General features: G+C 41.5%; 2 protein-coding genes and 1 long non-coding RNA gene across 5 annotated transcripts in view; 2 read left to right on the forward strand and 1 right to left on the reverse strand.

Annotated features, from left to right (window-relative positions):
* Window positions 1–476: 476 nt before the first annotated feature.
* Window positions 477–5,629, reverse strand: NIF3L1 (NGG1 interacting factor 3 like 1). The gene is made up of 6 exons (XM_021555364.2): window positions 5,194–5,629; window positions 4,336–4,498; window positions 3,736–3,862; window positions 3,247–3,385; window positions 2,020–2,103; window positions 477–1,154 (listed from the first exon to the last, which is right to left on the reverse strand). Exons 1-6 carry the CDS (start codon window positions 5,627–5,629, stop codon window positions 970–972), a joined length of 1,134 nt encoding a protein of 377 aa, XP_021411039.2. The 3' UTR covers window positions 477–969.
* Window positions 5,630–5,997: 368 nt separating this feature from the next.
* Window positions 5,998–10,848, forward strand: PPIL3 (peptidylprolyl isomerase like 3). 3 transcript variants are annotated; one of them, XM_021555451.3, is made up of 7 exons: window positions 5,998–6,177; window positions 6,815–6,861; window positions 8,034–8,108; window positions 8,877–8,970; window positions 9,599–9,666; window positions 10,049–10,167; window positions 10,451–10,848. In XM_021555451.3, the coding sequence occupies exons 2-7, from the start codon at window positions 6,859–6,861 to the stop codon at window positions 10,575–10,577; spliced, it is 486 nt and encodes a 161-aa protein (XP_021411126.1). In that variant the 5' UTR covers window positions 5,998–6,177; window positions 6,815–6,858; the 3' UTR covers window positions 10,578–10,848. The 3 variants fall into 3 exon arrangements, with proteins under 3 accessions (XP_021411126.1, XP_021411123.1, XP_077641257.1); XM_021555448.3 differs by having other exon boundaries at window positions 5,998–6,156; XM_077785131.1 differs by having other exon boundaries at window positions 6,177–6,238.
* A 1,357-nt stretch (window positions 10,849–12,205) lies between these two features.
* The window catches only part of LOC116183854 (uncharacterized), a 75,647-nt gene continuing 71,632 nt past the window's right edge, over window positions 12,206–16,220 (forward strand). Inside the window, exons 1-2 of the long non-coding RNA XR_004148546.2 lie at window positions 12,206–12,255; window positions 16,018–16,130. This is a non-coding gene — a long non-coding RNA (uncharacterized LOC116183854). The remainder of the gene's footprint in view (window positions 12,256–16,017; window positions 16,131–16,220) is intronic.

Raw genomic sequence — 16,220 nt, forward strand, 5'->3', positions numbered from 1 at the left:
TAGCCTAGGTAGCTTCAGATAAACCACTCATCTCTTTCCACTTGAATACATTTAAGTGGAACAAGACATGCAGTTATTAGATGAAGACATTGCTTGATGAGCCACTTTTATTAACTTAAAAGGATAGGGCTAACATCTTTACAAATTTGTAGCGATCCAGAGATGGTAGAGTACACAACTGTGAGGGTTTTTTTTCCTTAAAAAAAATCCCAACAGAAAAAACTAACTTGGAAATTTAAAATCATTATCAATGGTGAAAATGCTACTTGTTCAGTTTTAGTAATCCTGTAATTAAAGCCACAGTTACAGAAACTGTTTCTAAAATAACAAAAGCACATTAATTTTCAGCTTTCTTAAGGAACTGAGTTTCAACCTTACAAAGAAAGGTTGAAAGCATTTTTGAATTGAGAGTCCCTCTTTTGAAAAGCCTTAAAGCTTAGTGGTAGATTGTGCAGTTGAATACTAGTACCAACAACTTGCTTTGTGTTCTGTATTTATTTACATCTGAGTAGTGTCTTGGTACAACTGTTAATGCAAACAGTTCATCTCCATCCTTTCATTAACTACTATTTCTGAAATTTATTAGGTAAAATATCAATGGCTTGCTGACATGATTTGACATAACTGTACTAGGGTAGAACTGCTGCATAAGCTTGAACTGGAGGGAAGTCAGGTTTTATATATTTTACCCAAACCAATCCTTGAGTATCATGGTTATCAACTGTATCTAATAACATTAAACAGTAACAGTAAATTTATTCAAGTACAGTCCACTAATCAAGTAAATATACCGTTGGTATTCCAAAACAAACCTTTATTTTTCTGACATGACAGAATATACCCCAGACTTTGAGGGACCATAACATTCTGTACTGGACCAATTGAAAGCACCTTCATTAAGCTCTGCAATTGATAGGTCTGTGCAAGATAACACTACTGAATTTTCTCTCTTTCTCCCATCTTTCCCCCCTATGCCACTTGCAGAGGATCTCTGTCTTTCTCAGCCACAATGATGTTGATTTTGTTCTGTAGGTGGATGGCAAGTGCGTCACGCAGCTCTGACAGGAATCCTCGCTCAGTGTTACTGTGCTCACACAGAATAACACTTATCCCATTGGCAACTGCATCCAGCACATCATGGTGGGACATCTCTCCTGCCATTTTGAGAAAGAAATGTCACAGAGATCATGAATGGTACAGTTCAGGTAACCAGGTCTCTGCAATGTATGGAGCATCTCAGCTAAAAGCTGTGGTGATGTAATGGATTGTAGGCCATAAGCAGAAATGCAACACCATCTGCTCAGTAGGAACATGGAACATTCCTGGCCCAGGGTCCTTTGAAAGGTTCAGCTGATATCCCTGTATGCAGCTGAGTCAAACCACAGAAATTCCTTGCCATCTTTGAGTGGTTGTAATTACACTAATTTGGGCAGAAAATAAAAATGCTCAGAGTGGTCTGGAAGAGGATGGAGGAAAGCAGTTGGGAAGCCTGAGGGTCACCTCTGCAGGGGTTGCAAAGGGGCAGCAATTCCTACAAGAATGCAAGGCAGCCTTCACATTGCTGAGCCACAGGGAATAGCTGTCCCACTGTTAGAAGAGAGAATAATGGACTAAGTGTCCCTTTGGCTAGACACACCATAGAGTTTCTTTGGAAGGCTCTGTAGACACTACATTATATTCTCTTTCTTCATTAGGGAATTCTGTAGGGAATAGAGGAAATACATGTTGCCAAAGGAGAAACACACTTAAAGTTGCAACTCGCTGCCATCAGCACCGATTTTGTGTTGAAATAAATGCTGTAAAGCAATGTTTTAATTCAAGTATCTTTCACTGTGCCACACTGCCGTTTGATCCATGTTATCTTTAATGTTAGTTTGTCATTCCAATAGCTAACTAATTGGTTCTCAATTATAAATAACAGGTAATTCTTTGCAGTCAAGTATTTCAACAGTCATTGCTGGGGTTTGTTTTTTCTCTAATGACTATTTTTATAAAAATAATGAAACAGCAGTCTGTTACCTGTGAGATAGAGGTCAGCTTCTGTTCCCTTCAGTACACTGCTCCCGGAACCAGCACACAGAGCAACTTTCTTCAGTGGTGATTCTGCAGGGTAGAATGTGCCACAGTTAAGCAAGCTCCTTCCCCTCTGTTGAACCCTCATGTGTGTATTGCTAGTAATTGTTTCAGTTAACTACTACCTTGATTTTAGAGTCAGTTAACTACTACCTTTGATTTTGGAGAAGACATCTGTCAGTTTGAAAGTCATGGGCCTATAACACCTCTGACAATACAGCAAAATCCTCTGTGATAAGTAGATTTTTTTCAAGGGACAGGAAACTTCGCAGAAAACTCCAGCACAGAGGCTGGCTGCTGGCAACCTTTCTCCTACTGAGGTCTTAGTTAGGTTTCTGAACTCTAATAGGCAGGCCACTACTCTTTCCAGGACTCTTCTGTTCCACCACCAGTAGCTTCCCAACTAATAATGCCACTAAGGCAGCACTTTGCCTCTGAGATATACTGGTTCCTACCTTTCAGTTCTCAGAGGGCCAGTCCTAATGCAAGCTGAAAGCTGCTCGATGCCAATAAAAATTGTCCACTTGCTGTGATTGCTAATTCCAAGCTATTACATATATGACAGTGACATATATTTTTTAGTGCAATTGTCAGTCTAATAAGATTTCTGTCTCAACAAATTTACTCTCACAAATTCTACCAGCTGTGCTCCTTGGACATTGGGATAGGTAGCTGGGATTAAGAGGATGTTTACTCCACATCTTACTAATGACTCCACTGTTTGAGTTAGTTTACCTTCTTTATCTTATCTTTCATCAAAACACAGTTCTGTGTTCATGATACCATAAAGTGTCTTACTCTTAGAGTGCTCTGAATTTTAACATTCAGTCACAAAAGGGAACATAAAATGAAACAGTACACCTTTGGGCCTGATATCCTGGGCAGGAAAATAAAAAATTTAGTCATTATATAAATTACAAAAAATGCTATCTTTCCTTCAATTTGTTCAGTCTCTACCACGTCAACCAGCGTACTATGGAATCCGATTAAAATACAGATGAGACTTCACATGACCGTAAATTCTAAGATGCTATTTCTTAACAGTGCTTCCTAGTTCTTGGAGGTAAACGTGGTAAAGGCAGCAGTGTTTCCCAGTGTTGTTCACACACTCATGCTCCCTGTGTTCCTGCAGTGCCAGTCCTAGCAGGCATTCTGGCTTGCAGGCCCATTTACCGAGTGTCCTGCCAGCTCCCACGGCTACGCGGACGTGGGGGAGCTGCAGGTGGCCTTTGACACGCTCAATTATGTCTGACAAGGAGACTGGCTCGCTCAGGGTGCACAGGCGTCCCATTCCAGTATGGGGAAGAAGAGGCTGAAAAAAATTTAAATTACCGTGAGAAAGTTGACTCCATGTGCTTTCCACACTTTAACAGGATGAGTATATTTGGTTTGCAGGAGCAACACTGAACTTTACAAAAAAGTATTTATGTGATGTTCTCAAATGTAACATATCAACTACACCAGCTATTGGAACTGATTTAAGAATTAGTACAGACCACATAGATAGTTTCATTGCTTTGGAAAATGTGTGTGGCTTCAAATTCCCGTATGCCTGTATGTCGGAGCACTGGGGTAGCACTGGAAAGCTGTGATGCCACTGACTACTGCATTCAGCTCACACAAGTAATACATTCACAGGAAGTAATTTTGTGATTTTGTTACCTTCTGTAGTAAGAGAATCTCGGTCTTGTGATAAAGAAGGCTGTTCTGGGACAATAATGCCACCACCTCCAGCAGTGCTTTCTGAGAGCAGTTGAGACTGACTCGTGTTTGCTCCTGACCTTCAACCCTGAGGAAAGATATGCCTGGTGCTTGTTAAGAAGCTAGATAAAATTTTGGAATTGTAATTACTATATTAGAGTATTATAATTATTAGTTTTGGCATTATAATTATTATTATTTTATCCCAGTGGCTGTTCTAACACTGAGAAAGGAAAAAAGGCAGCATTGTAATAGCCTAGACTTGTCTTGGAAAAAACAAATATGGGAATTTAACTCACCTGTCCCGATCAAATTTCTGGTTAATACTCTTTTTTAACACCCCTAATCTATGTGATGCTAAACTGGAGTTGCTATTACCTTTTAGCATGACATAGATTGACCGGAAAGGGACAACTATTCCTTAAGATTGTTATTCAGTTGCTGAAAAACATAGCAGCAATGCACAGAGGAACAAAATTATTAGAACAGTAAAATACAATTACAGCAACTTATTGTTTCAAATAACAGGAAGAATACAACATTAGAGAGTGGAGCAGATACCTGGCTGGGAGAGTAGTGAGACAAGAGATCTCTGGGATGTCTTTGATTTTGGACAGCACTGCATCCAGATGCTCAGCATCTGCACAGAATTCTACCCGGTGAGTGCCCTCAGCTGGAGAGCTTGGTGCAGTTGATGGATGCAGTGGGACAGAAGTACAGGTGCCTGAGAAAACAGTACAAGATTGCTGGTTTATAAAGCAGGGTAGGTATCCTAACACTGATTTGGCACATACCTTATAGAGATGCAGCACAAAAGGTACAAATTTTGCACTCAAATCCTTTTTTCCTGACTAGAACTGAGGCTTTTCATTCTGTCTCCATTAGGCACAGTCTGTTTTAAGTCCAAAGATGGATATGTATTATCTGCCAGTCTCAATGCCATCAGTTTTATCCTAAGGATTGTCCAAAACCAGAAGGAGTTCCTAGTTTGTATAACAGACTGGAAAAGATGCAGCTATTGTAATCTGTGAGCCACAATACAGGATAAAAATCTAAAATAACTTCACATAGTTTAAATGCTTTGCAAATATTGAGATCTCATACTTTCAAGGTGGTGATTTAAAGTCATTGGTATCAGAATTGCAACTACAGTGGACAATATATATGCGCCACCAGTTACAGACACATCCAATAGTAGAGTCATACATCTAAAACTATTATGTTGTTATCTGGTATATACCACCAAGAAAAATGTCCTAAAATGTATTTAAGGTTACAGTACCATAAAAATATTAGGAAAAATAAAAACAATCCTCAAATCACACCTGTAAAAGCTAGAAGGCAAATGATGAAAGATCCCACTTAAAATAGCATACATCTTTAATAATTTTAACTTGTTTGCTCTTAACAGAATCTCACCGAGTCCCTTTGTTAGCCAGTTATTAACTCCGTGAGGTATGGCATCGTACGCCGTATGTGGAGAATAAATCCCGATTCTGTTCTCCAAGGCTCGGACCACCAGCCGTTCCTTCCAGGTTTTCCACGTTATTCGCTTGAGTGGTGCGAATATAGGAGGGTGGTAAGAAAGAACGAGGTCTGCTTTCCTCTGCACTGCCTCTTCCATCACCTCCTCAGTGAGGTCGTTAGTGAGGAAAAGGGTGTTCACAGTGTGGGGAGGACTTGGTTCCACCAGCAATCCCACATTGTCCCAGCTTTCAGCCAGAGCGGGGGATGCGAAGTCATTCAGAGCAGAAACGAGCTCCCGGAGGTTCATGAGGGCGCGTACGGGCGGGCGGCCCAAGGCACAGACGCGGTGGAGAGGCGGGCGGAGCAGCGGCGGCACAGACAGCAGCATGCGAGACCTGTGCGGGGCAAACAGGCCGCCGTGAGCCCCGGGAACCCACCAGGCAAACAGCAGCCACGGCCGCTCGGGTTGTGGACGCTGCGCCCGCCCACCCCCGGCACCACCCGGTACCACCCGGTACCACCCGGTACCGAGCCCCTCCCCACCCCGGGGCTCCCGCACACGCCGCCCCGCTGGCCAGCACCAAGCGCGCGGAGCTCAAGCTCCGCCCCTCTTCCCGCGGCACGGCCGACCCGCAGAGCCCGGCCGCACAGGCGCTCCCTCCTCGGCGGCCTCGCTCACCTCCCGCCGGGGCAGCGCCGGCGCGGCGGGGCGGGACCTGCGCTCGGCTCCGCCGCTTCCGCCGTGCTCAGCGCGGCTGGGGCGGCCCCTCGGTAGCGCCGGGAGGGAGCGGAGGCCCGCGGGAGCGCCGCCGCTTGTCCCCGGCGGGGGCTGGGTCCGCGTCAGCCCCGGCAGGTTCAGGCGTTCTCCGAGCGCGGCGGGCGGCGGTGCCGCCGGTGGAGGAGCCCAGCTGTTCTGTGCGCGGCATTTCGGTGGCGGTACCTGGGCAGGGAGGGAGCGGTAGCTCCGGCTGCCGTGGGTGACGGGGAGCGGGGACAGGTGGGTTGAGGTGGGGACACGGGACCGGGGCTTCACCGGCGAGGGCGGGTGTATAGTGAACCTATTGTCGCTTAAATATATATCTCGGCTTCTATGTAGCCGCGCTTTTATTGCCGGCATTTTAAACACTTTAATTGAAAGTATTACAAAGTTAAAAAGTCTGATCCTGTGGTTGCGTGCAGGTACCTGTCTGTTTCAAGCACTCACAGCTGTCATGAGTTGGCCCCAAATCACGCATCTGTTAGGTAGTGGCATGTGGCTTTTACCTATGAATTTCTGCCATCTGCTGTTCTGCCGACTGCCACAATACTTGCAAAAACTGATTGCTTGGTATGAATTTTCATCCTAGGAACGAGTGTTTTTACCCTCTTCCCCGTTCTCTAAGTGGTCTTGTTCTAGTAGTTTTTCATTTTTTCTATGCTGTGTAGTTGCTCAATGCAAAAATTTAGCCACAGAGTCATTGGAATGGCACCCTAGAACTGTGTGGTGGAAAAGCATGTAACCAACAAATATTTTAGAATCAAAACCATATGGGGGTTGGTAGGAAAAAACCCAACAAAGTTCTTATGTTTACAGGAAGTTGCTGTATAGAAGGCTACCTCAGATTTTGATAAGCAGGCATGGTAAGAATAAAAGCACATTTTATATGTTTTCTGAAATGGTCATCTCTTGGAAAGCGAATAGCTTCTCTCCGTCTCAAAGGATTACACGTTTTACTCTGATGCTGTGAGTAATTTTTCATGAAAAGTTCAGGGTTTTCATTTCAAACTTATAAAAAGATACTATGAAAAGGAAAATAGGTTGATTTACATTAGTCTAACACATCATTATGCTTTCACTTTAGAGATCCCAGATTTTAATGCTACTTTGGCATGTATTTGATAATCTAGTTTGGTTTCTTTTGCCACAGAAGCATTAGTCTAGTTGCAAGAACATACCTCTGATTCAGTGTATGTAAACCTCTGTGCTCAGAGGCTTTTAAAAAGTTAGCAATTTGAGAAATAGATATATATGTCTTAAACTGATCATACACCTTCTATAGGATCTTCGTGGACATTGTGGACAGCTATCTCCTTTACTTGTATACTTTTGGAGCAGTATGCCAGTATCAATGTGATGCTGATTTTAATTAGTTTTGCTGTACAGCTATCCCCACAGTAATTGTTTTTGCATAGTTTAGCACTTTCCATAGAAGCACTGTAATATATATGTCCTGTAGAGATAAATTTGCTTACGTCACTGGGTAAGCTGATTTTAAATTTTATGAAGGTAACTTACTTTTCTTAAGAACTTATAAGTTAAATTTTGAGATTTACTTATCTGTGAAGGCACATTATACATTCTGCCATTCAGAACTAGCCTTATTAATCAAAAGGCTGCAGGCATCAGTTGCTTCTCTAGTTGTAAAGCAGCGCGGTGTGTGCACCATCCAAAATAGATACAAACTTGATTCTTCACCTTTACTTTCAAGTGACTGAGTAGGCCCTGAGTTGGCAAATGAATAATGTATTTCTGGAGTGGAGCATGCAACAGGTACTGCATTACCATGGCAAACTTGATTTGTCCTGAAACTAAATGAAACTGAGTGCTTTCTGGTGATTTCACTGGAAATGTGGATTGGTTGTGACAGTAACCTTGCTTATAGCCAAATGTTGAAACAGTGAAACTTGCAGTTTGCACTGCAAACTTCAATGCAGTGCAAACTTACTTATGTTCTTGATGGGACTGGGAAATAAAACAGTGTATGTTAGTATTTTATTGCTGATTTATTTACTGTTTTCTGCCTTTTGCTCAGGCTGTCACACTGCATACGGATGTGGGAGATATTAAAATTGAACTGTTCTGTGAGCGTACTCCAAAGACTTGTGAAGTAAGTCACACACCAGGAGTAGGATTGCCTAGTGGTGAAACAGCAGTAGCAATAGTCAAGCCTGTGAAGGAGGTGAAGTAGCTTTTGCAATTTTACCTTTTCATGTAATGGAACGCCAACATTTTAAGCTGGTGTAGTGTCTGTTCCAATCATGGAACTTGTGCACTCTGTCATACTGACTGGAGTTTCATGCCTGTTTCTCTCTTGATAAGGTTTAGTTAAGGGGTGCTTCTTTTGAAGTTCCAGCATCTCCCAAAGTGTCCTTTGCCTTTAAGGCAAAATACAGCACCCAGCCTAGGATTCCCAAATTTCCATGGGTTTACTCATATCCCCACAGACTTGATTTTAGTTTGAAAGAGTGAGACTCACGGTTTGTCAGGCACCCCAGTTTTGAATTTTTGCAATAAATTGAAATTGAAATAAAATGCATTTATTTTAATGAAAAAGCTGAGGCATTAAGTTATTGATTACAAAATTACATGTGCCAAATAAAATTATTGAATGGGAATGATATTTGAGAGAATGTCTTAGGCTTCTTGTTTGTTCCTCAAGTCAGACAGCCTTGCACTGAAAGCTTTGTATTCTTTGTGTGTGACACTATCAAAGGAGTTTATTATCTATGATTTGTTTATGACTACTCTGCAGCAAAAGTCTGTGGAATTCACACAAAGCAAGGCAGAGGTAAAAGCACTGGTCTTGCCAATGCTGTCATTTTAGTAAGATAATACTATTTTTCAGTTGTTAATATGGTTTGTTTGATTTTTGTAGAATTTCCTGGCTCTTTGTGCTAGTAACTACTACAATGGATGCGTATTTCACCGAAATATAAAGGGCTTCATGGTTCAGACAGGGGATCCATTAGGTAAATTCTTCTGTCTGGGTCTTTCTATGGAAAAAATGTACATAAAAATAAAATGTAAGGAAATAAAAAGGAATTATGGGTATTAAAACTAAAACGTAAGTAAAATAAAAATAAAAGAATTATTGTATTGTTGATAAGAGTTTTTTTATGATGAGGGGTTTTTTTTGTGGAGGGCTTACAGAAGTGCAGGCATTACCCCAGTTTTAAGTAATTATGCATTCTACAAACTTGAGTTTTAGCAGCTATTTTCACTAAATATGATGGTTCTGTTGACTAAATTAGAAGCAGGTACTAATGTGCTTTGTGTGGTTTCTGCCTGAAAGGCTGCATCTAAATCATTTGGGGAAAACGTCCCAGACGGTGTCAGCTGTTTGGGAGAAAAGCTGATTCAGTTGTGTCTGTTCATACTCATACTGAATTTAATTTGAGGATGTGTCAGTGTTTTGTTCTGCTACTTAATAGATTCCTTATATAGAGTTATGTCTTAGTGCAGTATCAAGAGCCTGCCTCAGACTAATTGCAGGCTGTCTGGACTCTTTGTTGTAAAATGCTGTAACAGAACAAACATAATTTCTGGGTTTTTCAGTCTGAAAATCCAGTAATTTCTACTGTGGTGCTTCTTTGTCAGGCACTGGGAAAGGAGGTAACAGCATCTGGGGCAAGAAGTTTGAAGATGAATTCAGTGAATATCTAAAGGTATTTATGTGCTCTCAATATGCACTTATGTTTTCATTTTAATTTTCTCGGCAATAATTTTCTCTTGGTTGGAGAACAATAGCTTATTATTATAATAGGAACAGGCATTTCTGTGCTTGGCAAGTGAGATTTGAGAGTTTTCATCACAGAAAGCAGAAGTAAAGAGAATTTCTGACAGCATTTTTCATGTAGTGGGCAAAGAAGCAGTTTTTCACTGTAAGAGCCATTCTGAGCAGCTAATTATTGACTGTGATAGAATATATTAGCAACCAAGATTTGTTCTTAATAATTGAGGAAGAGCTCTAAGTCATAGAGCACTTTGCCCAGGTTAGTTCTGGTTTCACAGATGTGTATTCATGCTGAGGTTTTTCCCCTTGTTCAGCACAGTGTCCGTGGGGTAGTTTCCATGGCAAACAATGGTCCCAACACCAATGGATCACAGTTCTTCATCACTTACGGCAAACAGCCTCACCTGGACATGAAGTACACGGTGTTTGGAAAGTAAGTGATTCAACTGCACGCCTCTGTCAGAGTGTGTGAGAGATCTGAGTATTTCAGGGCACATGCAAATGCTTGAACTTCTTCTCAGAGTCTGTCGTGGATGCTTAATAATCCCTTTCAAAGTACATTATTTGCCACATAAAATGTATTGGTTGTCTTATTTTGTATCATTTGCTTGCAAAGTCCCTGCCTTGTGATACTTGACTGTAAAATGTTTTGACACACATCAACAGTGAAATTTAAAGCATTATTAGAAGGCAATTTTCTTGTGTTTTTCTGGCAGAGTTATTGATGGCTTGGAGACCCTGGATGAGCTGGAGAAGCTGCCTGTGAATGAGAAAACCTATCGACCTCTTAATGATGTTCGCATTAAAGACATTACAATTCATGCCAACCCTTTTGCACTGTAGCCACAGAATGCTACAACACATTCTGCAGAGACTGGTCAGATAATTCCCAGATTATGGGGTTTAAAGAGCCATTAAAAAGGGTTACTTCAGCTGGATCATATCTTTGCTTATTGAATGCAGAATTTTCAGGAGCTTTAACGTTGTTTGGGAGTTGTCACAGAGAGGTCTTCTGCTTCAGAAGCCAGGTTTTCCAGAGTATCTTCCAGCATTTTGATTTTTAAGCATTGTTTTTTATACTTGTAAAATAAAAATACTTTATTTTTTTTCCTAATCTTTGGGTTTTGCATTATCTTTCTGAGTGATGTTATGTTAAAGCAATGTCCTTTGCTATAATTTTATGCTACCAATTATGTGAAACTTTCTCATTATGTGTCACCTTCTTTACCTTTTTCAAAAGAGTAAAGTAAGACATGCAGTTTTTCCCCCTAGGTGAGAGCAGAGTCATAAATAGATGAAACCTTTCCCTCCCAGAAGATTAAAGAACATATTTAGAGCAGTGTTTGCTCTTGTGCTGCTGTGTTGGAATGATAACCTCTTAAGCCTTTCCAAAAGATAGATGGGAGTAGTTTCTTCTGCTTCTGGCACAGCACTATTGCTATGAAAGAGTAAGTATTTCTGTCCTTACATAGCTGTTGATTGAAACTAGGTAACATGGATTTATTGTAACTTGTTTTTCATCACTTTTTTGCACAAAGACTAGGGGGTAGACAAAACAAAGAGTGCTGTCAAAAAGGCTGCGGTCACATGGTGTTGAACAGATAAGAGCCATTTTGGGCTTCTTGCCCCAGTCCTCTTTCCACTCAGTGAGCATCCCTTAGCAAAGGGATATGCTTTGTAATCCTTAGGAGGCTCAAGGTCCAGTAGACTTGCAGTCATCTTCAAATCATTATTTTCCATTTTGAGACTTTGCCTCTTAAAATAATGAGAACTCATTTGCAAGAGAAAGGCAAAGATATTGCCAGGTACAGAATACTGAGGTAATGAGAAGACTTAATACCTGCTGGGGAAAAAGTTTCTGTATTCTTCATGGCATGTTGTTTTAAGCTCCCAGCCCTTGTTCCAGGCTTAGTATATTTTAGTGTAATACTTCAGTGAAGTAAAGGATTTTATTCTTTCAGCTCTGTGCTTCTCTCTTCCTTAAAACCAGCAGCAGTAGCAAGTAAACAGAAGTGTGCAATAGCACACTTGACTGACACTACTGCCATGCAGGAGGCAGGACATACTGGGAAATTTCCTACTGTGCAAAGGAACTGTAAATAATTAATAATTTAAAATTGCACTGAACTGGAAACAATTTCATGTCTTTTTTTTTTTCCTTCACAAAAAATGTGAAATGTGGCAGCACTAAGTATTTTGCTCTCTGTAGGATGCACATTAAATGTAGGGTGTGGGGTGTATTTTTGGTTTTTGTTTGTTTTTTGTTTGGTTGGTTTTTTCCCTTTAAATTTAATGTGTATTGAAAGGGGAGTGATCCTACTGAGGCAAAACTGCAAACTTTGTAAAACTGTATTCTGTCTGTTTTCCTGGGCTTAGTCTAAGCTGGAGAGCAGTGGGCAAAAAGAAAATAATGGTGCATGATCGTTGAACAGTGAGAGACTTGTAGATGCGCTAAGCCGATTCCAGAGGACCACGAACCGTGTCCAGGGCAGTACAGGGAGGCGACAGCCTCGCCACTGGGGTAAGCAGCGAGCATTTCGCCACTGGAGCCGCCCCCGCCCCTCAGGCCGCCATGTTCTGTGCTGCGCCTTCCCGGGCGGGCAGAAAATGGCCTCGGCCGCTGCGGCGGGGCCGGAGCCTTTCGCGGAGCCTTTCGCGGAGCCTTTCGCGGAACCTTTCGCGGAGCCTTTCGCGGAGCCCCGGCTCGGGCCGGGCGCGGAGCCTCTGGTCGGGGAAGTGCTCCGGGGCCCGTGGGGCTCCGGGCGCCGATCCGGGGCCGGCCCCGCGCCCGCCTCGCTCCGCCCGCCCGCGGCCGGCAGCGGCCGCCGGCCTGAGGCGCTGCAGCCGGCGTGGGGCTGAAAAGGCTGCGGGTGATTTAGTTCGCTTTTCCTCATGGGGCAGCCTAACTGGAGATGGGTTGAGTTTTATTGTCTCCCACAGAAAAACTTCACTGAAATCTAGAAAAGCCCCCTGGGCAATATTTGCCCTTGTCAAGCACACAGAAGCCTTTCTTCTTCTGAGGGTAATGGAGCACTGAGGCCTGAGTAGCTTGGCAGAAGTGTCCGAGCCACAGTATGTCGTTAAAATGCTTTTTTGTTAAGAAGAGGGTTACAGCTTTAATTTCCCATATCAAAAATAATTAAATTGAAAAAAGCTCTGTAATTAAAAAAAAACTTGGAAGAAGGAGCAGAGAAAAAAGCCAAAAATTGGGATGTTGAGAAAAAACATACTATTTATGTTTAAATTAGTAATTACTTTAATGGCTTTGAAAATGTGTTTCCGTGGGTTGTAATTTAAAAGAGTAAAATATCTTGGTTACATTTGGAGAATTTCAGTCAAATTAATAGTCCTGACAGGGATAAAAGAAAAAGGCCACTTTGCAGAAGGTGCAGCAATGGTGGGAATGGAAAGAGGATGCCATTCAGAAGTGCACAGGAGAAAAAGTACTGCAACCGCATTTCTGAAACTCCTGGCAGGTAAATAACTTCTGGACTTCTGGTATCAGCAGGCGTATTTTAAGACTTTATTATTCTGATTAGGTCATGTGATACCAGATTAATTTTTGAGTTGAAGGTATTTCAAGAAAGATTCTTCCAGCGTAAAACAAAAAGCTGCCTTCATAGGGACACTAGAATGATTTTAGTTGCATTTACTGGATTTTTTTTAAAATTATTATTTATAAACCAAATCTGTGAATGAAAGAGGCCGTTGGCAATGAAAGTTTTGAAGTTTGCAGTCACATGTCCAAGGAAGGGTGTGACACTGGGCATCCAAGTAGCCAGGAATCTGGTCTAATGTGACAGCTGGTGGCAAAAGGAAATACAAGACACTTTATAAATGCATGCCAACCTAAACCTCCACAGGTGATAGGACCAGTTTTAATTTAGTTTTTTTTTTTTTTAATTTTTTTTAATTTTTTTTATTTTAAGAAGGTAGATTCTCATCTATCAGTAATAATTGAGTGTCGGATCTGGGAAATTCTGTGGATAATAGAATTTTATTCCTTTGGCTCATATTAGTAGCTGATTTTTGCTAGGATTGCATTTCCTTCAATGAAAATGTATAGTTTGTACATATGCTTTTGATACCACAGAACATAGTTCTGCTATTTGTTCACTGAATATATCCGAGCAGATTAATGAACAATAACCATCAATTGGACTACTTGAAATACAGGCATCACTTTCATGCCTTCAAGATTTATATTATGATAAGCATTTGCTTAACCCCTACTCTAAAATCCAAGGACAAGCTACTAAACTAGATTTTGACTAAGTATCACTTGAAATAGCAAGGAGCTCATGCCAGACTGACATTTTCAAGTATCAGTGAGAAATCTGTAGATTTAAATATGGATGATGTCTTCCCACTAGCAGGGTGGGTCTTCTGATTTTTGTTACACTGTTAAAAACACTGATGATTGGAGTTGTAAGTTAAGATCTTAAGCCAAAACAGCGTTAAGCAAACGTCTATCTTTTATAATTTTTAAAAAATAGCTTCTTGCCAAATACTCATACAAGTTATTTAATCTCAATTGCTTAAAATGGCTATTTTAATTTGGACAGAAGGTTGTTTAAAAACATATATGTGTGTATATATATCTAAAATATAATTATTAAATCCTTTTGCTTTAAGAAAAATATGGGGGTCCTGAAATCATAAAGTAAAATTCAGTTAGCCAATCTTTTAAAAGAAAAACAATTGTAATAATTTGTTTCCTTCCCACTTGCCAATCTGTTCCGTGCCATGTTTTTCTTTTGTAACATAAATTATGTGAATTTCTGGGGACTGAATTTGAAATTGCACCTGCTGACTGTTTGTGGCCTGGTGTGTATCTGAATGTCTGAGTCTCTCCCTGCTGAATTAATTTTTCTGACCTGAATTCACTTGAATTTATTGACTGGCTGCACGGTCTTGGTGCTGTTCCAGAAGAGCTATTGAAGGAAAAGATGCAAGAATGCAGAGGATGATGCAGAGGGTGATCTGATCTGTCAGAGATGTATTAAGTGCAAGGTGCATAGAATATTTTTCAGACTTTATTAACTATTTAGATAGATGTGGTGGGTTGACTGGCTGGGTACAGTTGCCCACCTAACCACACCCACTCTGTCACTGCTCTCCGCAGTTGGACTGGAAAGAAAAAAATGTAACAAAAGGCTCACAAATTGAGATCAGGGAGAGATTCTCACCTAATAATATCACAGGCAAAACAGACTCAACTTGGTAATAGTAACTGAATTTATTACCACTCAAAATCAGAGTAGGGTACTGAAAAGTAAAATCTTAACATCATCATCCTCCCTCCCTCCTTCCCAGGCGGTGCAGGGAGGCAGAGAATGGGAGTAGGTTCAGTTTAGCACAAGTTATTTCTGTCCCTGCTCAGGGAGAAGAGTCCATCCCTGGCTCCAGTGTGGGTCCCTCCCACAGGAGAGTCCTCCATGAACTTCTCCAGCACAGCTCCCTTTCCATGGGATGCAGTCTTTGGGCATAGCCTGTTCCAGTGGGTTCCCATGGGATCTCAAGTCTAGCAGGAAACCCGCTCCAGTGGGTTCCTCTCTGCAGCTCCACAGGTCCCTGCCTCCTCCAGAGCAGGCTTCCCCTGGAGTCACAGCCTTCCTTCAGGCATCCACCTGCTCCAGTGTGGTGTCTTCCACGGGCTGCAGGTGGATCTCTTGGTCCCTGTGCAGGGGATCCTCCCTGGGCTGCAGGGGCACAGCTGCCTCACCATGGGCTACACCACGGGCTGCAGGGGAATCTTGGCTCCTGCACCTGGGGCACCTCCTGCCCTTCCTTCTCCACTGACCTTGGCTGTTTCTCTTGTTCTTTTCCTAATATTCTCACCATTCTCTGAGTGCAACTTGCATATTTTTCATTTTTTCACTGTAAATGTGCCTTGATGAGAGTTGTCCAGTAACAGTTGTCCATGTAGGTATTTACAGTTTAAACAAGAATAGTCTAGAATAGCTCCTGTGGTAATTCTTAAATCTATTTTACTTTGCTTTGCATTTTTAATAGCATATGTAATACCATGGGGTGGTAGGTGGGCTTTTATTTCTAGGAACAATAAGGTACAATGTATGTTTTCAGAAATGATATATGAAATGTTAGTCTTTTTTTATGCATAGATGAACCTTGGTTATATTGTCAGCATGTACTAAAAAAATGCCTTTTCTTAAAAGGTTGCTATTGCTATAAAAAATGTATATCTGAATATTCTTCATTAGAAGTAGTTGCTCATAATAGTAGTTGCTCTTCTAATCACTGTTTGATCCCATCTTTTCAGAAGAGGCAAACATGCAGCTGTGAAAAAATCAAAAATGATGGCAGCTGCTCAGAAGCAGCCTATGAAGTCCTAGAACTGGAATATGTAAAGACACTGGATCCTGGCAGTACTCAGTGAGTATACAAAGCCACCTGTACTTCGGTTTGGCTTTAGGATTTCTGTCATGTTGCCTTCTGTGCTATGGGATGTGTGTGTCTCAGCTT

The sequence above is a fragment of the Lonchura striata genome, chromosome 8, assembly GCF_046129695.1.
Source record: "Lonchura striata isolate bLonStr1 chromosome 8, bLonStr1.mat, whole genome shotgun sequence".
Taxonomy (NCBI): domain Eukaryota; kingdom Metazoa; phylum Chordata; class Aves; order Passeriformes; family Estrildidae; genus Lonchura; species Lonchura striata.